The sequence below is a fragment of the Neolamprologus multifasciatus genome, chromosome 23 (genome assembly GCF_963576455.1).
Source record: "Neolamprologus multifasciatus chromosome 23, fNeoMul1.2, whole genome shotgun sequence".
NCBI lineage: Eukaryota > Metazoa > Chordata > Actinopteri > Cichliformes > Cichlidae > Neolamprologus > Neolamprologus multifasciatus.
This window is the reverse complement of record NC_140460.1, coordinates 39,786,182-39,812,029: the sequence shown is the minus strand read 5'-3', so window position 1 is coordinate 39,812,029 and position 25,848 is coordinate 39,786,182. Positions and strand designations below refer to the sequence as shown.

Here is a 25,848-nt window from a genome sequence, read left to right as displayed (position 1 = left end):
CCACTAATGCACTGTGGGTGGGGGCATCAGCTACTGGCAGGAAGTGTGGTGGGGGGGAAATAACACGTGACTATTAAAGCCTACTGTGCTTGAGTGGGCAGCTCAAGTTTCCACGTGGGAGATTTAGTGAGACAAAGACAGGAAGTTAAAGCTGCTGACTAATAATCTGCAGGTTCCTGATTTGAGTCTCTGTTAAGAGGATGGTGTCTCTGAGATAATTGCTTTTGTGCATCGATAAATAAACAGGGAAATAAATGAATAGAAAAAAGTATCCGAGCGGATGTGCACCGATGGTGTGCCCACTGGTCTTAAAGTGCCTTTGCACCCCTTACCATTTATGGAGGTCCCATTTGGGCACATTGGCATGGACCTATAGTGCACATGGATATTGCTTTGTATTAGTTCTGGTATATTATACAACACAATAACATGATGCAGTGCTGCTGTGCACCATTTCTGCAAAGAGTGTGGTGCAAGCAAGGAAGATAAGATAACTCTTGCACAGTCATACCTAGTACAATAATACAACAAAATTGGAAACTGTCCCACGATAACACAATCATTTAGATACAATATTGTATTTTGTTTACACGTAACTGCACAAATAGAATTTAGAAATGTAATTATTGACAAGAGTGAACAACCACTTATAATGTAATCTACAGCTGTGACCAAACAGCTAGATAGAGAATCAGAAGTGTTGTGGGGGTTTTCTACAAAGTTTGCTGTCTCAGTGAGAGTCATATATCATATCATTTCAAACAGTGGCGATCCAGTAATGTTGTACAAACGAGTAAGACTAACTATAGACTTTATCCAAAGTTGTTAAGTTAGCTAAAGAGTTGGGATTGTGTGTAAGGCATAAATAAACCTAAAGTGCAATGTTTTGGACATTCTTTTGCACATTTCCCTACTGTAGGGGTCTCTGCAAGCATACGGGGCTCTGAGAGGGAACAAGATGACAACCGAGGAATTCTACTGGAAACAGTCGATCATGTTTGTCAAAGCTGAATTCAGAGTAAACTAAGCTAAATTAGTGTTTTTAGTTAACAGCTACAATAAGCATAAAAGTTACTGTTGGGCTATTATTTGTTAACGGGGCGATTTTAGCCCATTTTTGGGGGTGCTTTGATTCATTTTTGGGGGTGCTTCAGCACTTACTTACTTTTTTTGGACAATATTTGCTGTTTGTGTGACACACTACTAAAAATATAAAAAGCATACAGAACTTGGTTGAGAGGTAACATTTTAACAACAAAAGTATCGATAATATTTTTTAATATTTTGTAATAATTTATTTGTAATAATTTATTTGTAATAATTTATTCTGTTTCGGGAGTATTTTTTATGTATCTGTATTATATTATACAAACACACGTAAATCTCTTTCCAAAAAATGCACTCAGTTTACTTCTTACTCACTATGAGCATCATTCATTATTCTCCTCCAGTAATTAAGGTTAGGATATGTATTTTTTTTATTCCAATCCATTCTTCTTTTGCAGCATTTAAATAACCTTTATCAGATTTGATGGTTTTGTTACAGACTTTTCAAAAAAGTGTTTTGCTTTTCTTTCACAAATGTGGGATTAAATTGTTAAAATGTACAAAACAGTGATGTCATGTTTTGTGACGAGGACCCAGGCACAGAGAGACTTGATGAATTTAAGAATCTTATGATTTAATAAAGAAATTTGCAGACTTGCACAGAGATGGTAAAATTATGATGACTGATAAAGGAGACGAAGACAACAGATGATGAGGACAGGGAGGATGCAGGGACCGACAGAGACGGGGAAGAAGTCTCATTGTGACGAGTAAAGTGTATCTGCTCCTCATGTGTTAACCTCTTCGACATGTCAATGGCTGTGAACAAAGAGAAACTTGTAAATAACTCACGAAAGAATAAAGTACGTAAAATACATTGAAACCAGGCACAAGTGACCAGATTTCTCCATCTTGGATTTTTTTTATTCCCAGGTTGGCACACAGTTACATTGAAACCAAGCACACCATTGTTTTTCTTGTGACATTACCAATAAGTTTGATGTGTCACATGGCCCTCTTCTACGGTGGCTGGGAAGTGCAAATCGCAACAAATTAAAAAACCACAACAAATTACAAAAACCCACAACAAATTAAAAAACCCCGCAACAAATTAAAAAACCCCACAACAAATTACAAAAAGCCCGCAACACATTAAAAAACCTCACAACAAATTACAAAAACCCGCAACAAATTACAAAAACCCACAACAAATTAAAAAAACCTCACAACAAATTACAAAAACCCACAACAAATTAAAAAAACCCGCAACAAATTAAAAAAAACCCGCAACAAATTAAAAAAACCCACAACAACTTACAAAAACCCGCAACAAATTAAAAAAACCACAACAAATTAAAAAACCCACAACAAATTAAAAAAACCCACAACAAATTACAAAAACCCGCAACAAATTAGAAAACCTCACAACAAATTACAAAAACCCACAACAAATTAAAAAAACCCACAACAAATTACAAAAACCCACAACAAATTAAAAAACCTCACAACAAATTACAAAAACAAGCAACAAATTAAAAAAACCCACAACAAATTAAAAAACCTCACAACAAATTACAAAAACAAGCAACAAATTAAAAAACCCCACAACAAATTACAAAAACCCGCAACAAATTACAAAAACCCACAACAAATTACAAAAACCCACAACAAATTACAAAAACCCACAACAAATTAAAAATCCTTGACGGAAAGGGATTGTCTGAAATACCGGAAGTGATGCAACGATTAGCCTAATAGGGCTTTCAGAGCGTGATGTCACGGGGGGCGTGGCCATGATTTTTGTTTGAGGCGCCATGTTTCTGGGCCAAACAAAGTGCTAGCGAAAGAGGAGCGAAGGTACACGGATAACACCAGCTATGGTTCGTACTTGCTGTGCGGTCGGTTGTAAAGTTAGATCACACGACCGGCAAGGCAATAAGGTTGAAAATGGTTTATCTTTTCATTCTTTCCCCACCTGGAAGCAACATGAGGCAGCTTTTGTATCGGATGTTACCAAAACAAGGCGTCTAGTCTGGATAGCAGCTGTGAGACGAGCTGATATCCAGTTCTCTTCCATCTCCAAATATCTGTTGGTGTGCTCCAGACATTTTCATTCCGGTAAGTTATAGATATGTTCATATCACTCTTTATCCGGTCTTTAAGTCTGATGTCACTAGCCATGTCTGGGCTCAAACGCCGCTGCAGGTCCATAAATCACTGAGAGTTGAAAAACTATCTAAAGTCTTTCATCTGTAATAAAATGATCAGCGTTCTGCTCTACCAGGTGTAACAACTGAGTTTATCATCCAGGCGCCCGAGAAGACATTGAGAACACATGAGCGCTTCGTGTCCATCCCGTGTAGATGTTAGTGAAACTGTTGGGAAGATAATGTGAACATTTATTTATACTGTATAATCTGCAGATTCTGACAGAAATCTGCAACTATCCTTTGAAGCACCGCTCCTCTCTAAAACAGCAATAAGGATAATTATTAGGCCATATATAAATAACAAAATAACTTAATATAAAGACTTGTTTCAGACTTTGCTTTAAGGGCCATCAGTCAAACAATACTGTTTGGTCTGGGTCTGAACAGAGCCATTGTGTGTGACGTCTGCTTTTGCACATGCGGGCCACTTTGAGGGTTCACAAAGGAGCGCTTTTGCTGTCACATTTTATTTGTAGTGTGAACAAGCTGACACAAAAAATCAGATTTAAATATAAAAATCGGAATTGAGCATTAAGACCTGCAGTGTGAACGTAGCCATAGTGAGTTCAGTGCACTGATGTGACATTGTCCTGAAGGATTTAGTTATTCTCAATGGTTAAAGAAATTGCAATTATTTATTCATATTTATTATAAATAATCCTAATTACATATCTTGCTTCCATGTTTGTGTCCTGTGTCACAAAAAAATACATTTTTTACTATAATACATTGATTAATGACCTGCAGAATCTCCTTATCATATTACGTGTCCATAATTGTCACCTAAAGTCAAACTTTATGCTTTCTCCATCTTGAAAGTGATGACATCCTTGCATTACATACTTTAGGTTCATTTTCTGAAGGCAGGTTTCTGAGAGAGAACAGGCAGATTTGGAATAACATGCAGCGTTCTATAGATGGATACATAAAAAAAATGAAAAATTACATGTATGTGCTAAGTTTCTAAATACTTTGTTACATTTATGATAAATGGATTTGAAAGTAGATAAAACACATTTATGTCGTCCTTGGCTCATTAGAGTCCTTGTCTTTAAATTAACTTTGTATGTTTCAGGTACTGCACTCTCAAAGACTGAATGAACCAGCATTGCAGCCATGGGTCATTGTGAACATCACAGGGAAGGTTAAAGCCACCCACTGCACCTGTAAGGCCGGAGTCGTGGAGACCTGCAGCCATGTTACTGCTCTTCTGTTTAAAGTAGAAGCAGCAGTGCGGATCCGTGGCACAAGGACTGTTACAGATGAACCTGCATACTGGGTTTTGCTGGGTAATATGACCAAGATACAGCCAGAGGTTGGCCATAAGATAGACTTCTCCTCTTCAGCTGCCCAAAAACGGCTCTGGATCAAAACATAAACAGACCATCCATATTGAAAGGTAAAAGGAGCCGTCCTCAAAAACGAAGAATACCACCTGCTAATGTGGAGGAGTTGTCACTGCTATTGGATACTTTGCTGGAACACAGTAAAGCTGTGGGTTGTGGGAATGACCCATAATGTTTTATATATGGGTCTAGATTTATGCCTGAAGTGCATTGCCATGTAAAGAATTTGCATTTACTGAATATGTACTGACTGAGTACCACTGTTCAAAAGTTGAATAAAAAAACAAACTAATTTTTGCCTCTTTTTATTTTTTTATTAAAACCACTTTATAGAACATCACATCAGACATCATTACAATGTAGAATCCATGTCATTTATAGTTTATAAAAGACAAAATGTTTACACAAAATCATGACAACATTTACACGATATCACCCACTACTAACATTACTTTATTTACTATCAATTACTTCAATTTATCTTTTGAAAAATTACCGTTATCTATACAGCACAAGACTTAATATTTAACAGGAGCAAGTTTCATTTTTCCCTGGTTTTACTACCACACTGTTCACCAAAACAGCAGCAAACCTTCACCATCTTATCCAGAAGGGTCACCTCTTCACCCTCACATGGAAGAAGTAATCTGATTGGCATGGTGGTATGTTTGAAGCATGTCCCTTGTGTAGTGCTGGAACCCAGTCACGATGTTTCATCCATTTCATAAGGTTGGTTTGCCTGCAATAATGCCACACAATTAGCAAGTCTATAAATAGAACTTTTTTTTTTCTAATTTGATATGACCTCAGAGTGCATCGAAAATAAAACTAATAGGCTATCTGGTCTTTAAGTGATGGCGTGACGAATCCTGCTTCCGGGCCAACACAAAACCCATATTAAACGCAGACTACTTTAAAGTAGTCTGCGTTTAATATGGCTTTTGTTTTGTTAACATGTTTAATGTTTTGTATTGTCTTCTCTTTAATCTCAAAAAGCTCCTAAAAGCAGTCAGTGATCACTGTTGGCCTCCCTCTGCTTTTATCACCACTAATCATTTGAAAGCTCAGTTTTTAAAACCTTACGATGTAGCTACAGCCCAGCCCATGCAGCAGTATATGAATGACTAATCCTATTTATCCTTGTGGATGAATTATCTCAGTTGTTCTCCTGGCTGAAGTTTGGTCCGTTTACAGCATCCTGCCATGAGATTATATTTGTTCCAGACCACCGAGAATCCTCACAATAACTTTTATCAAGTGGAAAAAAGTTAGCCTGTTTATATTATGCTAACATAGCTGTGTCGCTAGTGGTCACGTAGCACATCGTTATATACCAGCTAGCCAACCTTCAGTAACCCTAGAAAACGTCACTGCTGTTTAGTTTTCTGTCTTCATTTATGTTGGAAGTCATAGCAGAGCTGTACGTTTGAATTTGTTTCCAAAATCCCTCATTTAGATGGAAGCTAGCGAGCTAACTTCCTGCTAATTTCTAACTCTGTTAAATGTCATAAATTCCGTTTTGTTTTCATGGTTGCCTGGATGATAAACTCAGTTGTTACACCTGGTAGAGCAGAACGCTGATCATTTTATTACAGATGAAAGACTTTAGATAGTTTTTCAACTCTCAGTGATTTATGGACCTGCAGCGGCGTTTGAGCCCAGACATGGCTAGTGACATCAGACTTAAAGACCAGATAAAGAGTGATATGAACATATCTATAACTTACCGGAATGAAAATGTCTGGAGCACACCAACAGATATTTGGAGATGGAAGAGAACTGGATATCAGCTCGTCTCACAGCTGCTATCCAGACTAGACGCCTTGTTTTGGTAACATCCGATACAAAAGCTGCCTCATGTTGCTTCCAGGTGGGGAAAGAATGAAAAGATAAACCATTTTCAACCTTATTGCCTTGCCGGTCGTGTGATCTAACTTTACAACCGACCGCACAGCAAGTACGAACCATAGCTGGTGTTATCCGTGTACCTTCGCTCCTCTTTCGCTAGCACTTTGTTTGGCCCAGAAACATGGCGCCTCAAACAAAAATCATGGCCACGCCCCCCGTGACATCACGCTCCAAAAGCCCTATTAGGCTAATCGTTGCGTCACTTCCGGTATTTCAGACAATCCCTTTCCGTCAAGGATTTTTAATTTGTTGTGGGTTTTTGTAATTTGTTGCGTTTTTTTTAAATTTGTTGTGGGTTTTTGTAATTTGTTGCGGGTTTTTTTTAATTTGTTGTGGGTTTTTGTAATTTGTTGCGTTTTTTTTTAATTTGTTGTGGGTTTTTGTAATTTGATGCGGGTTTTTGTAATTTGTTGTGGGTTTTTGTAATTTGTTGCGGGTTTTTGTAATTTGTTGCGGGTTTTTTTAATTTGTTGTGGGTTTTTGTAATTTGTTGTGGGTTTTTGTAATTTGTTGCGGGTTTTTGTAATTTGTTGCGGGTTTTTGTAATTTGTTGTGGTTTTTTAATTTGTTGTGGTTTTTTAATTTGTTGCGATTTGCACTTCCCAGCCACCGTACTCTTCCTATTGAAAAAACAAAAGTTGTATCCAAGATGGCCGACTTCTAAATGGCCACCATGGTCACCACCCATCTTGAGGAGTTTGCCCCCTCACATATACTAATGTGTAGGGATGGGTACCGGTATCCGGTGCCATCATGGCACCGGTTCTGACATAAACGGTAGTAACCAGACCGAAAAGCAGCGCGCATTTCGGTGCTTTATTTCGGTGCTTTTTTTTCCTGAGCTGTGATACACTTTCTTCTTCCTTACATTTCTATTGGCGGTTGGCAAACAACTGAAAGGTGCATTACCGCCACCAACTGGTATGGAATGATACACTTTAGATTCTAGCCAATCATTTTACGTTTCGAGGATAGTAGGCGGGTCCAGGTACGTACGTTCTTTTAGAGCAGAGCTACAGATTAAAAATGCCCAAGGCAAAGCGGTCAAAAGTCTGGCTGTACTTCACAGCAAAAGATGCAAACTCAGCAGCCTGCAACAAGTGCTTTAAGCTGATACTGTCAAAGGAGGTCACACTTTAAATCCGATGAACCTAGCCCTGCCAGTGTAGCAGAAATGATGATGGCAGCAGCAGCCGTTCTTCTCTGCGTGAGTAGCTTAATGTTGTTCGTGTGTAATTTACGTTGAGTAAGCTAACCGCGTTATTAAATTAATGCATGTAACGTGAACTAGCAAACACCATCATAGCTACATGCGGCTGTCTTCTTGTTTGATGTCAGATACTCCCTTCACCCTGGCCAAAAAGGCTAAAATGACCGAAGAAAAAGTGGAAAACAGCTAAACATGAGAGGTTTTTGGACAAAGTTTGTGTTTTTTCCATTGTTTAAGCACTGCTTCCAGCCCAGAGTGATACCATATATGCCGTATACCTGCAGAAAAGACTAACATTGTTATCTTTTTACAAAAAAACAGCTGAACATGAGAGGTTTTTGGACCAATTTTGTGTTTTCCATTCTTTAAGCACCGGTTTGGGCACCGTTTAAGCACCGGCACCGTTTCAAAAGTACCGGTTTGGCACCGGTATCGGATAAAACCTAAACGATACCCATCCCTACTAATGTGCCACAAACAGGACTTTAATATCACCAACCATTCCCATTTTATTACGCTGTATCCATATAAATGGCCCACCCTGTAGATTCAGACACGTGAGGTTGTGCTGAAAAGAATGATACCAAACAAGGCAAAGTAAATAATTTTTAAAGGTAAATGTAGAGGAAACATCAAAAGTTGTCACGGCTGGGGCAGCAGTCGTGTGGTGGAATGAATGAGGACCCGAGATGCAGACGGCGGTGGAGATGCGAGTGGAGATTTATTTACAGTGAAAATAACAAAGGTGAGGGAAGAAGCGAACATCAAGCTAAACTGGGAAAAACTAACAGACAAAGCAGAAAACATGAGGGCAGCAGGGAAACACAGAGATGACACGAAGAAGGCAGAGAGACGTGGAGAAACACCGATGGACACGGAGACTTTTCACCTGTTCCTTTTGTTTGAAGTGGCCGAATTTGGCCACAATAGGACGTGGTCTCCCGGTCGCAGCCCGCATGGGGCCGATGCGATGCACTCTATCAAAGGCGATGTTCTTCACCGTGTCCTCCGGCAGCTTCAGGTGGGTTTTGATGAAGTTTTTGCACTCTGAGCCTTCTTCATCACAAGATCCTGGAAGCACTGATCAATGTAATCTTGGAGAGCCTCTAAACTCTCCCCGTTGTTCTCCAGGGTGTTGGAGATGATTTAGACAAATATTGTTAGTTAGAAGACAATTGATATTATTTGATTGATTTGATTTTATTTGATTGTATTTGGTCATACTGAAGCTTAAAGGAATTTGTTCAATTCTAAACTACCATTCACTTTAATTTTCCGCCAAAATCTCCAGGGTCTGACGTCAGTTACAACATGAGTCGCTTACCACTCATGAAGTCACATTGAGTTTTCCTCACTGACTGTTTTAGACAGTATTGTGGGAGCAACACAAAAAGCAGCTTCAGCTGGAAACACACAATTTAGTGTCTTTGCTGCTCGCTTTAAGTCACAATAAACAGAAAACTCATTGTGTCTCATGTCAGAATCAAATCACTCATATACAGGAAAGGAAGAGGCGGAGCTTATTTCCTGCAGGGAGAGGTTAGCAGTCTGTGTCTTTCTCATTTCTGACTCCTAAAGAGCTGAAAAACACAGGCTGTTATTGGCTGGCTGACACTGGGATTAATGTCCTTGAAGCCAGCAGTCTTTAATGTCCAGGTTCAGAACGGGCAGGTGAAAAACAGTCCTTTATGTTCTCTGATGTTCAATAAACTGTCCTGATTACTGAGGGAGCAGAGAAAGTGTCTCCATCACTCACCACAGCTGGATGCTCTGAAATCCTGGAATCCAGCTGTGGAGAGGAGCGCCGGCGGCGTGGACGCAGTTTAGTAATCAGGGAACGGGAGACAGGAGGGAAACACAGCTGGGACCAATTACACACACGAGACAGGAAACACTGACACAGGACTGTCAAAGTAAAACAGGAAATATAACACAGAGTCCAAAGTAAGGAGACGTGGGACACAGTGAAGACACAGAAACAGAAACCAGAACTATAATCACAAAACAAACTCAGAAACATAAAGAGTGAATCAGCTGATTCAGTGTTTGTGACAAAAACATTGGATCCTGGTTAATAAGTTTGATTTGTTTGTTTCTGTATTATTTTGTGTATCGTTCTTATGAGCTGTTGTTTTTTCAGTGAAATATTATTTCATTGTTTCAAGCTTTTTGTTGACTTTGAAGTGCTTAAGTTGATATTTTTGAACATTTAATTTGTTCGATTATTGTAGAGTCGATAAAACTGTCAAACGCACAGCTGCTTCCAGCATGGCCGGAGGAGAGGTGGCCGAGCAGATGCACAACACACACAGCTCACAGGTTTGCATTTCTATATATTGCCGATGTTGCAGAAATTGACAGTAAAGAACTCAGAGATCCAGCGCAGTCTCCTGCCCCTTATTTATACACCACAACACAACGACAGGCGTAACTCACACAAACGGGTAACATGAGGCTCAGATGCTTTGGACATGTTCACATATACTGGACACAGAATGATGAAGATGGAGCTGCAGGAAGGAGGAAAAACACAGAAAAGATTCACAGATGTGGTGAAAAAGGACACGACAGGTTCTGTTTGTTAGTTTGGTTTTTCTTTATTTGGTAAAGATTCAGAAATAAAGAGAAGATCACATGTTTGAATATTATATTAATGTTCTGTAATTACAACAAGTTGTAAAATCTTTCCAGAGTGAGACAGAGACTGTGCAGAGACTGTAGAAGGACAGAGCAGCAGCAGAGCAGTCCAGATACACTGATGATCCTCTGTCAGATCCAGAGGGACACACAGGGGTGATGCTGGACTCTACATTGTGTCTGACAGTGGAGCTGTTCTCAGAGCAGTTCACTCTGCAGCACTGACAGTCATCTGCACTTCATTCCTCTGTCAGTCACTGCTGGATGAAGCTCTCCTCTCCACCTCCCAGTAACATGGCCCAGTCAGAGCGTCTCTACACACAAGCTGCTGCTGCTTCAACCTCTCTGGATCATCAGGACACAGCTGCTCCTCTCTCAGCACACACACCGTCCTGTTTACCATCATCAGCTCCACCTGCAGAGAGAAGGAGGAAGAGCAGAGGAGATAAACTAGTGTTTCCAGAGACTCTTCATCAGCTGTCAGTCAGTGATGCAGCACATCCAGTATAAAGAGCAGCAGGGACTTCAGTGCTGGGACTATACTAGGACTCATTGTTGCTTCACTTTTTCTAATCTTTGGATTTTTATTGAAGTTGCTGAAAATGTTTTTCCCTCCTAGTTTGAGTTTGGACTTTCATTCATTAGAAGAACCTTGGTGTGTCCACTCTGAGCTCTGTAGGAACCCCAACAACAAGCCCAACAATCCAGATGGACGGTTCCAGCTGTTAACTGGAGGAATTCCATCCAAACATCTGCTCTCACTAAATTCTTCCTCACCTACAGACTGTGTTCTTCACTGCTTTAAACTTGGAAATGAATGCAGTCATTGGTCTGCGTGCTGCTTTGTTCAGAGAGCTGATTGGCTGTTGACAGTGTTTGATCAGAGAGTGTCAGCCGTTACTATGGTGACCATAAAGGTGAGAAACAGGAAGTGTTTGTGTCCAATCCTGAAGCCTGTCACCGTTCTCCTCTCACAGCTTCACTGAGAAGCTGCACCTTTACAGGAAACACTGGATCTTTGTTTCATACTGACTGTGTTTAGTACAATACTGCTGACAGCACCACCCACTCACTCCATCACTCTACTTACTCCAGAGTCTCCAGTCTGTAGTCTGGACTCTGCTGAAGATCAGACAGCTGCTTCACATCTGGATCCTTCAGGTTGTTCCAGGTCAGGTCCAGCACTCTCAGATGGGAGGGGTTGGACTTCAGTGCTGCTGCCAGATAATCACAGCTGATCTTTGACAAACCACAGAGAGTCAATCTGTATAAAGAATGAAAGATGTAAGTTTATTAGACAAAGTGCTTGAAATCATTCAGTGTTTCATCATCTGTTCAATTCAATTCAATTCAATTTTATTTATATAGCGCCAAATCACAACAAATGTCGCCTCAAGGCGCTTCATAGATACAGAGAAAAGCCCAACAATCATATGACCCCCTATGAGCAAGCACTTTGGCGACAGTGGGAAGGAAAAACTCCCTTTTAACAGGAAGAAACCTCCGGCAGAACCAGGCTCAGGGAGGGGCGGCCATCTGCTGCGACCGGTTGGGGTGAGAGAAGGAAGACAGGATAAAGACATGCTGTGGAAGAGAGACAGAGATTAATAACAGATACGATTCAATACAGAGAGGTCTGTTAATACATAGTGAGTGAGAAAGGTGACTGGAGAGGAAAAACTCAATGCATCATGGGAATCCCCCGGCAGCCTACATCTATTGCAGCATAACTAAGGGAGGATTCAGGGTCACCTGGTCCAGCCCTAACTATATGCTTTAGCAAAAAGGAAGGTTTTAAGCCTAATCTTAAAAGTAGAGATAGTGTCTGTCTCCTGAATCCAAACTGGAAGCTGGTTCCACAGAAGAGGGGCCTGAAAACTGAAGGCTCTCCCTCCCATTCTACTTTTAAATACTCTAGGAACAACAAGTAGGCCTGCAGAGCGGGAGCGAAGTGCTCTAATAGGGTGATATGGTACTACAAGGTCATTAAGATAAGATGGGGCCTGATTATTTAAGACCTTGTATGTGAGGAGCAGGATTTTGAATTCAATTCTGGATTTAACAGGAAGCCAATGAAGGGAAGCCAAAACAGGAGAAATATGCTCTCTCCTTCTAGTCCCTGTCAGTACTCTTGCTGCAGCATTTTGGATTAACTGAAGGCTTTTCAGTGAGTTTTTTGGACATCCTGATAATAATGAATTGCAGTAGTCTAGCCTGGAAGTAATAAATGCATGAACTAGTTTTTCAGCGTCACTCTGAGACAGGATATTTCTAATTTTAGAGATGTTGCGCAAATGGAAGAACGCAGTCTTACATATTTGTTTAATATGTGCGTTGAAGGACATATCCTGGTCAAAAATGACTCCAAGGTTCCTCACAGTGTTACTGGAGGCCAAGGTAATGCCATCCAGAGTAAGAATCTGGTTAGATACCATATTTCTAAGCTTTTCAGCGCTGAGTACAATGACCTCAGTTTTATCTGAGTTAAGAAGCAGAAAGTTAGTGGCCATCCAAGTCTTTATGTCTTTAAGACATTCCTGCAGTTTAACTAATTGGTGTGTGTTATCTGGCTTCATGGACAGATAGAGCTGGGTGTCATCTGCATAGCAGTGAAAATGTATGCTATGTCTTCTAATGATGCTGCCTAGGGGAAGCATGTATAATGTAAACAGAATTGGTCCTAGCACCGAACCCTGTGGAACTCCATAATTAACCTCAGTGTGTGAAGAGGACTCTCCATTTACATGCACAAATTGGAGTCTATTAGATAGATATGATACAAACCACTGCAGTGCAATACCTGTAATACCTACAGCATGTTCTAATCGCTCTAATAGAATATTATGGTCAACAGTATCGAATGCTGCACTAAGGTCAAGAAGGACAAGCACAGAGATGAGTCCACTGTCAGAGGCCATAAGAAGATCATTTGTAACCTTCAATAAAGCTGTTTCTGTGCTGTGATGAACTCTGAAACCTGACTGAAACTCTTCAAATAAACCATTCCTCTGCAGATGATCTGTTAGCTGTTTGACAACTACTCTTTCAAGGATTTTTGATATGAAAGGAAGGTTGGAGATTGGCCTATAATTAGCTAAGACTGCTGGGTCTAGAGATGGCTTTTTGAGTAAAGGTTTAACTGCAGCCACCTTGAAGGCCTGTGGTACATAGCCGATTATTAGAGATAGGTTGATCATATATAAGATCGAAGAATTAATCAATGGCAGGACTTCTTTGAGCAGTTTTGTAGGAATGGGGTCTAAAAGACACGTTGATGGTTTGGAGGAAGTAATTATTGAAGTTAACTCAGAAAGATCGATTGGAAAAAAAGAGTCTAACTTAACATCAATGAAACTAAGAGTAGCTGTAGATAATATTACATCTGTGGGATGATTATTGGTAATTTTTTCTCTAATGATAAAAATTTTATTTGTGAAGAAGTTCATGAAGTCATCACTAGTTAACGTTAAAGGGATGGTTGGCTCAAAAGAGCTCTGACTTTTTGTCAGCCTGGCTACAGTGCTGAAGAGAAACCTGGGGTTGTTCTTATTTTCTTCAATCAGTGATGAGTAGTAAGCTGTTCTGGCTTTGCGGAGGGCTTTCTTATAAAGCAACAAACTATTTCTCCAGGCTAAATGATGATCCTCTAAATTTGTGACACGCCATTTCCTCTCCAGATTACGAGTCATCTGCTTTAGGGTACGTGTTTGAGAATTATACCACGGGGTCAGGTACTTCTGATTAGAGACCTTAGTTTTCACTGGAGCTACAGTATCCAGAGTCGTACGTAGTGAGGAGGTGAAATTATTAACAAGATAATCGACCTCTGTTGGGGTAGCGTTCAGATAGCTGCTCTGCTCTGTGTTGGTACAGGGCATTGACGATGATAACAGTGGCTGGATTATATTCTTAAACTTAGTTACAGCGCTTTCAGAAAGACATCTACTTTGATAAAGTCCACTCTCCACTGCTGCGTAATCAATTATTGTAAATGTAAATGTTATCAAGAAATGATCAGACAGGAGAGGGTTTTCAGGAAACACTGTTAAATGTTCAGTTTCTATGCCATATGTTAAAACAAGATCTAGAGTGTGATTAAAGTGGTGGGTGGGTTCTTTTACATTTTGAGAGAAACCAATTGAGTCTAACAACAGATTAAATGCCATGTTGAGGCTGTCATTTTTAGCATCTACATGGATGTTAAAATCACCCACAATAATTATTTTATCTGAGCTCAGAACTAAATTAGATATAAAGTCTGAGAAATCAGACAGAAACTCTGTGTAAGGCCCAGGTGGACGATAGATGATAACAAGTAAGACTGGTTTCTGAGTTTCACAGCTGGGGTGGACAATGCTAAGCATCAGGCTTTCAAATGAATTAAAAGTCTGTCTTGGTCTTTCATTAATTAATAGACTGGTGTGAAAAATTGCTGCCACACCACCCCCTCGACCTGTGCTTCGAGATTTCTGGTAGTTAGAATGACTCGGGGGTGTTGATTCATTTAAACTAACATAATCATCCTGCTGCAACCAGGTTTCTGTAAGGCAGAGTAAATCAATTTGTTGATCAATTATTAAGTCATGTACTAACAGAGACTTGGAGGAGAGAGACCTAATATTTAATAATCCACATTTCACTGTTTTACTCTTTGGTTCAGATGTGGATACTGTATTGTTCTTTCTTTGTGATTGTTTAAGTTGTTTGTTGCTGGTTTTTAGTTTGTTTTTTGTCTTTTTGGAAGCAGACACAGTCTCTATGGAGATGGGTTTTTGGGTGGGTAGCAGGAGGAGAGAAGCTGCAGAGAGGCGTGTAAGACTGCAACTCTGCTTCCTGGTCCCAACTCTGGATAGTCATGTTTTGAGGGGTTTAATAAATTTGTCGATATTTCTAGAAATGAGAGCTGCTCCATCCAAAGTGGGATGGATGCCATCTCTCCTAACAAGACCAGGTTTCCTCCAGAAGGTTTGCCAATTATCTATGAAGCCCACATCGTTTCTGGGACACCACTCAGACAGCCAGCAATTTAAGGAGAACATGCGGCTAAACATGTCACTCCTGGTCTGATTGGGGAGGGGACCAGAGAAAACTACAGAGTCCGACATTGTTTTGGCAAAGTTACACACCGATTCAATATTAATTTTAGTGACCTCCGATTGGCGTAACCGGGTGTCATTACTGCCGACGTGAATTATGATTTTATTGAATTTACGTTTACCCTTAGCCAGCAGTTTTAAATTTCCTTCAATGTCGCCTGCTCTGGCCCCTGGAAGACAATTGACTATGGTTGCCGGTGTCTCTAGCTTCACATGTCTGAGAACAGAGTCACCAATTACCAGAGTTTGACCCCCGGCGGGTGTGTCACCGAGTGGGGAAAAACGGTTAGACACATGAACGTGTTGGTGGTGTACCTGGGGCTTCTGTTTAGGACTACGCTTCCTTCTCACCGTTACCCAGCCTTTCCCCAGCTGCTTGGGGTCTGCCGGGGAACAGCTAGCGGGGCCTACGCTATCTTCGGCTGCACCAGCTACAGGGGCCTGGCTAGCTAAGGGTGAGAGCAGGGTGCAAAGCCGAGTCTCCAATTCAGTAATCCTGGCCTCCAGAGCTGCAAATATGCTACATTTGTTACAGATATCATTACTGCTAAAGGAGGCCGAGGAGTAACTAAACATCTGACACAATGAGCAAGAAAGTGCAGAAGGGACAGGTGAAGTAGCCATGGTGCTAACGGGTCGGCTACGAGCTAAGCTAGCGAAACAGTACAGAGACAGTGAGTGAATACTATAAATTAGGTAGTGAGTACACAGAAAGTGTGCTTCGGATGAAGCACGTGAAGATTATACTGTGAAAAAAGAATGTATTTAAAAGTTGTTAATTAAACTGCTAAGCAAATAAGCTACTCAGAAACACCACTGTGTTTGAGCAGGAACAGGAAGCGATACTATACCACAGAGCGAGCGAGCGAACACCAAGTGACAGCGCCACCGACCAAGCAAGAGGTTCAGAGCTGAAGAAGGTTCAGAATGTAGAAGTTTAGAAAATGGAAACTCCAAACAGCTGAAGCCAACAGGAAGCAGCTTCAAACAGGAAACTGTGCAGAGTTTCAGACTATATGTCCTGATGCAGCCAGTTGGATTTTGGAGATTTGAATCTCTGTTCTGTGACTAAGTCCTTGAATCATTTCTTCCAGTTGGTCCAACAAGACAGACTAAGTATTGGACATGTGTTGTGGCTCCATTAGGGGAGCTTCTAAATGTGATGTGATGGCCCCTCTGGGTCTGTCAGGTCACAGCACTGAAGAGAGCTCAAACTGGGCACACAGTTGTTCCAGTCTGGACCAAAGACTCTATACTGGGACTGAGGGACTGCTTTGACTGCACCCACTGGGACTTTTTAAAGGCTCATGTTCTCACTTAGATCATCGATTTCTACTGACATTTCTTTCTGGGAAAAATGGGGATTACTTTGGAAACAGGAAGTATTTTCCCCAATAAGCAGCCCTGGATTAGTAAATCACTCCAACATGTTCTCAGGCAGAAGAAGCTGTCTTGTTATGAGGGAGAGAAGAAAAAGATTGAGGCACAGAAACTTGTTGAAAGAGAGATAAAGCAGCTAAAATCAGGTGTAAAAGTAAAGCAGAGGATGAGCTGAATAAAGGACACTCAAGGCTGGCTTGGAAAGGAATGAAGTCCATGGTGGGGATGCAGAACAAGGAGCAAAGATGAATGTGATGCTGAATCAGCAGAAGACTTGGACTCATTTGATTCCAGCTTTGATATCATTGATTTCAATGAAGAGCTTTGTGATTGTAGCAAAGGGCTGGTAGCTCTGAGAGTCCCACTGATGAGGTGTTTGTGTGGAAATCTCTTAGTGGGACCAAAGAGAGAAAAAGCCCTGGTCCTGATGCTGTGGGAGGGAAATGATTGAAGTGTGCTGTGAGGAACTGACTGGGAGATTTTCACACATTTTCCAGTCCTCCTTGGAACAACAGGAAGCTCCCAGCATATGGAAACAAAGGTTAAGTGTCCTATGGCACTGTGATGATGGTGCTGTGGCCCCACCACCTCCACCTCTTTGTAAAGGAACTAACTGTAATCTGAAGCTTCAAATGGAACTAAGACTTCCTCCACTAGGTGGCAGTGTCTGATGAGAAAGTGTTAGTGGAGCTGGCCTGGAGTCAGAAACAGGATGATGCAGGATTTGGGCTGAAATGGGGAAAAGTGGTTAGCACTAGTGCCTTAAAGCAAGAAGGTTGTAGGTTGAAGCTTGTTGGTCAGCTGGGCCTTTCTGTGGAGGTTGGATGTTCTCCCACAGTCCAATGAAATGCTGCTTAGGTTCATTGGTGCTTCTAAATTGGCTGTAGGTGTGGATGTGAGAGAGTGCTTCTCTGTCTCTCTCTGTTGGCCCTGTGATGGACTGCTCACCTGTGCAGGTGGACCACGCCTCTTGCCCTATGACAGCTAGGGCACAGGCTGCAGCCCTGTGAGCCTAAGCTGAATAAACAGTTAGCAAAAATGATCCATAGATGGCCTGAAATTCCCCAGTTAGCAGTTTGGTAGATAGCTATGACATGCTAATCCCATCCAGCAGCTGTATTCTACCTGTAAGCTGATCCCTGCTGAGCCAAAGCATTTTTTCATATACAAATTACAACCTTTAATAGAAACCTATTGGTCAGCATCTTATTAGCCTGCTGTTAGCTTCATTCCACAGAAAACTGAGAGAAACTAACAGAGTTGATAAAGAATAAAGAGAAATGTGCTGATTTAAAGCCTTTGAAGTGCTTCAGATGATCTCTGTCCACTTCTGTCCACTCATTCATTCATGTAAGCTTTCTAATGCAGCTTTGATCTTCACAGTCTGCTTTATGAAACTCATTCTAACCCTGAATGTCAGAGTGTTCCTCCTTCTCTTTCCCATCATTCATGCTGGCAGTGGAGGAGATTTGGATGTTGGACTGTGTTTTGGATGATGTGTGTATGTTTGTGTTGGACTGCTGTCTGTAAAGCAAACGCACATTTTGCTTTGGATTTCAGTGTCAGACAGACGTTAAGGTGGAATGAAGAGTTTGAGAGTTTCACAGTGAATTTTCCAGTGGAGGATTTTTCTTCTTCTTTGAAGGTTTGAAATGTGAACATTGTTCTGCTGCAGTCAATGGACTAAACCAGAGAAGAAGAAAACAGACTTTACCATGAAGATCCTCAGTGTGGATCAGTATAATATCAGCCTGATGTCTGCAGTTTAGTGTCAGCACAACTTTCACATCATATTCATCTCAGCACAACTAAAACATGCTGACTGACCTCAGAGTTTCAAGTTTACATCCTGGACTCTCCAGGAAACCACACAGATGCTTCACTCCTGGATCCTGCAGCTTGTAGTTGTTGTACAGGTGCAGCTGTCTCAGATGGGAGGGGTTGGACTTCAGTGCTGCTGCCAGATAATCACAGCTGATCTCTGACAAACCACAGCTCTCCAATCTGTATAAAGAATGAAAGATGTAAGTTTATTAGACAAAGTGCTTGAAATCATTCAGTGTTTCATCATCTGTTCAGAGCTGAAGAAGGTTCAGAATGTAGAAGTTTAGAAAATGGAAACTCCAAACAGCTGAAGCCAACAGGAAGCAGCATCAAACAAACACAACAAGAGAAAAAACTCTGAATGTTTCACATTAAAGTCGTACATTTCTCATAAAAACAGGAAAAAGACTTGAAAAAGTCGTGTTTCTCCTTCCAGGAACCACATGGCTTCACTTTTAAAGGTGAAGTGTGAAAGAAATGGACATATTTGAAGTCCAACACCTTTTTCCAGTCACATTATTAAAGCAGACAAACTACAAGCTCATTTTCATTCCAACAAGTCATCTTCTGACCTGGACTAACAACACTGGTCTCTATGTGCAGCTGGCTGTGAGACCAGTGCTCAGGGAGCGTCTACAAAGTGCAACACTGAAAGAACATCACACACTCATTTGCTTCCAGCACTTTCACACAAACATCTACTGTCATTATTGTCACCAAACTCTGTAGATCCTTTATTGCAAATTCAAATGGGATCAAATGGTCAGAAAAAAGAGGGTTATGAGGAAATATGATGAAATGTTGTGTATTAGCAGCAAGTTATTGAATCATTTTCCTCAGAAACCAAACAAAATGATTGACAAACATGTTTTTACAAACTCAGTGTTGGACTTGGATCAGCAGGATAAGCTGATGTTTAAAGGCATTTGAGTCTCGCTGTATGAGAGTCCAGTTATTACTCAATATTTATGGATGATGTTCTTTCAGTGTTGCACTTTGTAGACGCTCCCTGAGCCTCACAGCCAGCTGCACATGGACCAGCTGACATTACCCAGCATTAGAGGCGGCTGTAAAAAATTCATGTTCCCATTTAAATGGTTTTAATTTGAATAAAACGATGTTGATTCATTCAATCCTGAATCGATGTTTAATATAAATGTATTTTGCCAGAATCTCAGGTTAAAGCTCACAAACTATTTCAACAAGCAGCAAACAGTTAAAACAGTAAATGAGAGCAACTAAACACACAAAGATGGAAACACAGAGCGTGGATCGTTCACTCGACGGCACGTACACGGACACGCCGTCGGGGCTGAAAGTGGACAGCTCACAGATCCTGAAGCTGCAGGTTTCATCTTTCTCCAACCAAAACTGAGTGAACCAGCAGCAAAAGAAGATCCAAACTCTGCTTCACGTTTGATAAATATGCTCATGAATTCTCTCTGACTTTGGCTGTTCCTGCCTGCACAGCTCTCTCTCTCTCAGTGTACTCCAAGAACAGCTTCAAACATCTGTTTCTGCATCATTCACTGTTTATTAGCAACCAGTCTGTTGTTGTGTTTAGTGCTGTCGGCCTCTGACAGTAAAGCCTCATTACTGCTGTTCCATGGAAACTTTTTAAAATGATGACAGATTACAAACTCTCAGCTGTGTCTGTAATCAAACCTCTGTAACTTTGCTTCACTTCAGCAGCATCAGCTCATGTTCACATGTTGATTCATGGTTTGCTTCAGTTTTTGATCGACTGCAGAATATTTTGAAGGTTATCTGCTATAAAAAGCCAGAAGAGGAAAATCTGCTTCATGTGTTTCTGTTTGATCCTCAGTGACATTGACACAAAGGCCTCTGCTGTGATGATCACACCTCTGATCAAGTCTCACAGTGTCACAACTGATAAATGATCAGAGTTAGAATATTTCTGACTGTCTGCTGTGTGCCGTGACCTTTGACCTGCTAAAGACAGTCAGCTGTGGATTATTCATTGTTGTGTCTGATACTTAGAACTGTGAGGAAGAAGCTACACAGTTAATCAGGGTCCTCTCTCTCTGAATTAGGAAAGGTGGGCGGGCCGCGTGTGAGCCGCGGGCCATACGTTGAGTATCACTGTTTGAAATGTGAACATTGTTCTGCTGCAGTCAATGGACTAAACCAGAGAAGAAGAAAACAGACTTTACCATGAAGATCCTCAGTGTGGATCAGTATAATATCAGCCTGATGTCTGCAGTTTAGTGTCAGGACAACTTTCACATCATATTCATCTCAGCACAACTAAAACATGCTGACTGACCCCAGAGTTTCAAGTTTACATCCTGGACTCTCCAGGAAACCACACAGATGCTTCACTCCTGGATCCTGCAGCTTGCTGTTGTAGCTCAGGTCCAGCTCTCTCAGATGGGAGGGGTTGGACTTCAGTGCTGCTGCCAGATAATCACAGCTGATCTCTGACAAACCATAGCCATTCAATCTGTATAAAGAATGAAAGATGTAAGTTTAGTAGACAAAGTGCTTGAAATCATTCAGTGTTTCATCATCTGTTCAGAGCTGAAGAAGGTTCAGAATGTAGAAGTTTAGAAAATGGAAACTCCAAACAGCTGAGGCCAACAGGAAGCAGCTTCAAACAAACACAACAAGAGAAAAAACTCTGAATGTTTCACATTAAAGTCGTACATTTCTCATAAAAACAGGAAAAGGTTTTGAAAAAGTCATGTTTTTCCTTCCAGGAACCACATGGCTTCACTTTTAAAGGTGAAGTGTGACAGAAATGGACATATTGAAATCAATGATATCAAAGCTGGAATCAAATGAGTCCAAGTCTTCTGCTTATTCAGCATCACATTCATCTTTGCTCTTTGTTCTCCTTCCCCACCATAAATATAAAGAGGCAAAACTCACATTTTCCATAATCCTCTTTAAGCTTCGACAATAAAGGAAGATAGTTTTATACAAGTCTTTGTGGTTTTCTTGTCACCCAGATGCCCGAGTACTTAAACTTGTTATCGCTGGGTTTAAAAGGGGCTAAAACACACAAAACTCCCCAGTTGTCGTACAGATAGACTTTGCCTCGCTCTTCCCAAAATTCACTTTATATCCAGAAATTGTCCCAAATTCCTTAAGTATGCATTAAGGTGACCTTGAGGCTCTTAAAGGCGCCTATAAATAAAATGTATTATTATTATTATTGTAAGTCTATCCAAAAGTTTGTGGAGGCTGTTCGATGGGTTGGAAATAAATAAAATCATGTCGTCGGCATAAAGAGAGACTTCATGTTCGATACCCCCTCGATGTTTTCCCTCAACACCAACACATTGTCTCAGAGCAACAGCTAGCGGTTCAATGGCAAAAAGGAGACAGAGGGCATCCCTGTCCTGGGGGGCAGATTATTGTTAGTCCGGACGGCTGTTAGAGGGGAGCAATACAATACTTTTATCCAAGATACAAAATTAAAGCCACATCTTTTAAGCGTATAAAAAAATCCCATCTCACCCGATCCAACGCCTTTTCTGCGTCAAGCCAAATTACAGTTTCCAATGTATCACCTTTAACATGGGTATAAATGATATTTAATAGAGCTCTAATGTTAAAAAAAGAGTGCCTAATAAAGCCCGTCTGGTCTGGTGAAATAATGGAGGACAAATACTTGTGTAAGCGACGGGCCAACACTTGAGCCAGGATCTTGGTGTCTGTGTTGAACAAAGATATTAAACGACATGAACGATGATCTAAATGGTCTTTTTCCTGTTGTACAATTAAACACATCACTGCTTGATGCATTGTTGGAGGCAACGACTGTGAGAGGAAGGATTCTTCAAAAGTGGATTTTAACAGTGAATTCAGTCGGTCAGAAAACTTTATGAAAAAATCAGATGGATACCCGTCGGGGCAGCAGATTTTCCAGACTGCATGCTCCGTACGGCCGTTTCAATTTCAACATTGGAGACAGGTTCCTCCAGACTAGCGATCGCATCTCCTCCCAAGGAGGGAATATCAAAAAACTTATTGAAATCATTGTGGATCTCAAGGATAGTTTGGTTGTCTGTAGACCTTATTCCCTGGTCATTGTAGAGCTCAAGGATAGTTGGTTAGCTGTTCTTAGTCGTAGCTGGTGAGCTGATAACTCGCCTGTTTTTTCTCCATGTTCATAAGCGTAGCTGCAACTTTGACTCAGCCTGTTTTGTAGGTATGAGATTGTATTCAGTTTGTCATTGTAACCGCTGTGTATATAATACAGGCTCAGGAGAGTGGCTGTACACAGCATGTAGTTTAGTCAATTCATCAGCTAACTGAGAGAGGCGCTCGGTCGCTATTTTATTCTGTTTGGCACTGTGGCGGGGCGTGGCCTGCGGTGCCGCGCAGAGGAGGCGGGCGCACCTGTACGGCATCCGCAATCACGCCCCGCCGAATTAAATATTGTACTGGGTCCTGTGGTTGGGGTTGTTGTTGTGGTGATAATGTTGAGCGGGCAGCGGGAGAGCTGCAGCTCTGTGAACATTGTGAACAGCAACCGTGAGAGTGAATAAAGTATGCTGCAAAGCATGAATTTGCACCCGGGTCTGCCGTGGTTGTTTACAGTGGTGCCGAAACCCAGGACGGGAGGCACAGCAGATTCGGGAGTGGGCCAGCAGAGGGAGGAGCTGGCGAGAATGGTGGCCGAGCTGGTGGCCACGCAGCAGGAGCAGGCGGCGGTGTGGCGCCGCAGGCGGGAAGAGCTGCAGGACCAGACTGAACGCCACCTGCAGAGGATGGAGTATCTGGCGGCGCTGATCCGGTCCTGCCCGACACCACCGCCACCACCACCGGCGCTCCCCAATGGCGCTGGAGTGGAGGAAATCCAGTCCGTGCAGGCGCCCGTGCCGGCCCCCAGGTTGCGACCAGCTAGCTCGCAGCCTGCCACAGCGCCTGTCCCCACACCTCGCGTGGGAGCCGCTGGGGTTCGGCAGGGCCCGGTGCCCGTTCCTGCGCCCCAGAAGAAGGCGGCGGAGCCGGCGCGCGAGGAGCCCGCAGCGGTGGAGGCGGCGCCCGAGGAGCCGCTCCAGCCGGGAGAGGCAGCGGCGGAGGCGGCGCCCGGGGAGCCGCTCCAGCCGGGAGAGACAGCGGCGGAGGCGGCGCCCGAGGAGCCGCTCCAGCCGGGAGAGACAGCAGTGGAGGCCGGGCCCGAGGAGCCGCTCCAGCCGGGAGAGACAGCGGCGGAGGCGACGCCCGAGGAGCCGCTCCAGCTGGTAGAGGCAGCGGCGGAGGCGCAGCGTGGGGTGTTGCTCCCACCGGGAGGGGTGGAGAAGCCGCGGGATAGGTCGGTGGTGCCCGTGCTAGGGAAGTCCGCGCCACCGAAGCCCGAGGTCGGCGGGGTGAGCAGAGCGGCCTCACCTCCACCAGAGGCCGGTGCCTGCCGGACATCTGCCCAGCCGCCTGCGAGCCGGGGCGCACGACTGTGCCGACCGCGCCGCGTCCACCTGCCACGCGGCCGACCTCCGGACCAGCTTCGCCGACGCTGCTGGGTTCGCGTGCGGCCACCTGAACTCACAACTCCCCGTCGCTTGGCCAGGGCCCGGGGGCGCCGACGGTCCGGGCTGATCCCCTCTCCCGCTCGCGGTGGGGAGAGTAGGTTTGGCCGGATGGTTCCCCGGCCTCAGTCGGGCGATGGGGGTGTGTGGCGGGGCGTGGCCTGCGGTGCCGCGCAGAGGAGGCGGGCGCACCTGTACGGCATCCGCAATCACGCCCCGCCGAATTAAATATTGTACTGGGTCCTGTGGTTGGGGTTGTTGTTGTGGTGATAATGTTGAGCGGGCAGCGGGAGAGCTGCAGCTCTGTGAACATTGTGAAAAGCAACCGTGAGAGTGAATAAAGTATGCTGCAAAGCATGAATTTGCACCCGGGTCTGCCGTGGTTGTTTACAGGCACAAAATGAAATTATTTGGCCTCTCAGATGCTTTCAGAGATTCCCAAATGACTGATGATGACATCTCTGGGGTCTGATTGATAGAAAAAAAATCTCTTTGAGACCTTTTGTAACTGACAAACTCTTCATCTGCTAACAACACTGAGTTGAATCTCCATGGCTGATAGTTGGAGCAGGCATCAGGAATACACATTGAAAAAACAAGAGGAGAAATCACCAGAGTCTTATAATCACATTCTGTAACTAAAGGGAGACGTTTTTCTATACAAATATATGTTTTATGGACATTAGAAAAAAAGAGTATTGACGTGAAGCAGGATTATGAAATCTCCGTACATCAGCTAGCCCATGATTATCAAGAAAGCTCTGAATGATGCATGGTGACTTTGGACTAAGTGTACTTTTGTGTGAACTGTGGTCCATAGCAGATAATGAGCAGTTTAGGTCTCCCTCAAAGATGATATTGTGTGATGACATATTGGGGAGCCGCGCAAAGACATTAGTGAAAAATCTGTGATCGTTCCAATTAGAGGAGTAGATATTTGCTAAGATCAAAGGAAAACCATAAACTATATTTTCTGCACTATAAGTCGCACTTAAAATCCTGTAATTTTCTCATAAATCGACAGTGCGCCTTATGGATGAATTCTGGTTGTGCTTACTGACCTCGAACCGATTTTATGTGCTACACGGCGCTCAGAAACCTTTCAAAAATGTTTTGGTACGACTTTGCTAAGCTACGAGGCCGCACCGCTTGATGGATTGTTGGAGCATTACAGCTACGAGGAGCCTCGTGGAGTGATACGTACTCTGCTTCAACGTAATATTACTGTATTGAGTGTGTATAAGGACCATAAATGGCACCTGTAAGAGACACGGTTACAAAGAGGATTTCAAACTCCAGGCTGTCAGTCACGCAGTAGAACCTGGGAACAGAGCAGCTGCTTGTTATTATGCTCAGCGTCTGTTAGTTTACATTTTGACTGCACAATTGTGAGCTTTTTGTTATGCACAAAAACAACATTGTTTTCTTTTATTTATGGAGCATTATAATTGAATAAATGCTGATCATTTATTTCTGAGTAACTGTTTCATGTACATCTACGCTGTATGTTAATAAATGTTGTGGTGGGGCGTGGTCTGCGGTGGCGTGCAGGGAGGGCGGACGCACCTGCACGGCACCGCAGACCACGCCCCACCACAATGTGCCTGTGTGAGATTTGGGACACAGCTTTGACTAAGAACTCTCTTTTTGTTTGTACTTTCTGGCTTTAAAAATATCGAGATATATATCGTA

At 42.5% G+C, this 25,848-nt stretch overlaps 1 protein-coding gene and 1 long non-coding RNA gene across 4 annotated transcripts in view; one reads left to right on the top strand and one right to left on the bottom strand.

The window, feature by feature from the left end:
• Positions 1 to 2,834: 2,834 nt before the first annotated feature.
• LOC146492302 (uncharacterized) lies at positions 2,835 to 5,389 on the top strand. Its single transcript, XR_014872388.1, has 2 exons — positions 2,835 to 3,165; positions 4,333 to 5,389. It is a non-coding gene; the product is annotated as an uncharacterized LOC146492302 (long non-coding RNA).
• Positions 5,390 to 10,293: 4,904 nt separating this feature from the next.
• LOC146492294 (NACHT, LRR and PYD domains-containing protein 3-like) overlaps positions 10,294 to 25,848 on the bottom strand; it is a 227,877-nt gene continuing 212,322 nt past the window's right edge. For all 3 annotated transcript variants that reach the window (XM_085151459.1, XM_085151461.1, XM_085151460.1), the window contains 4 exons: positions 20,946 to 21,122; positions 18,662 to 18,838; positions 11,449 to 11,622; positions 10,294 to 10,773 (listed from right to left, as the gene is read on the bottom strand). In XM_085151459.1, coding sequence (XP_085007585.1) covers positions 10,764 to 10,773; positions 11,449 to 11,622; positions 18,662 to 18,838; positions 20,946 to 21,122 — 538 coding nt within the window. In that variant the 3' untranslated portion in view covers positions 10,294 to 10,763. The remainder of the gene's footprint in view (positions 10,774 to 11,448; positions 11,623 to 18,661; positions 18,839 to 20,945; positions 21,123 to 25,848) is intronic.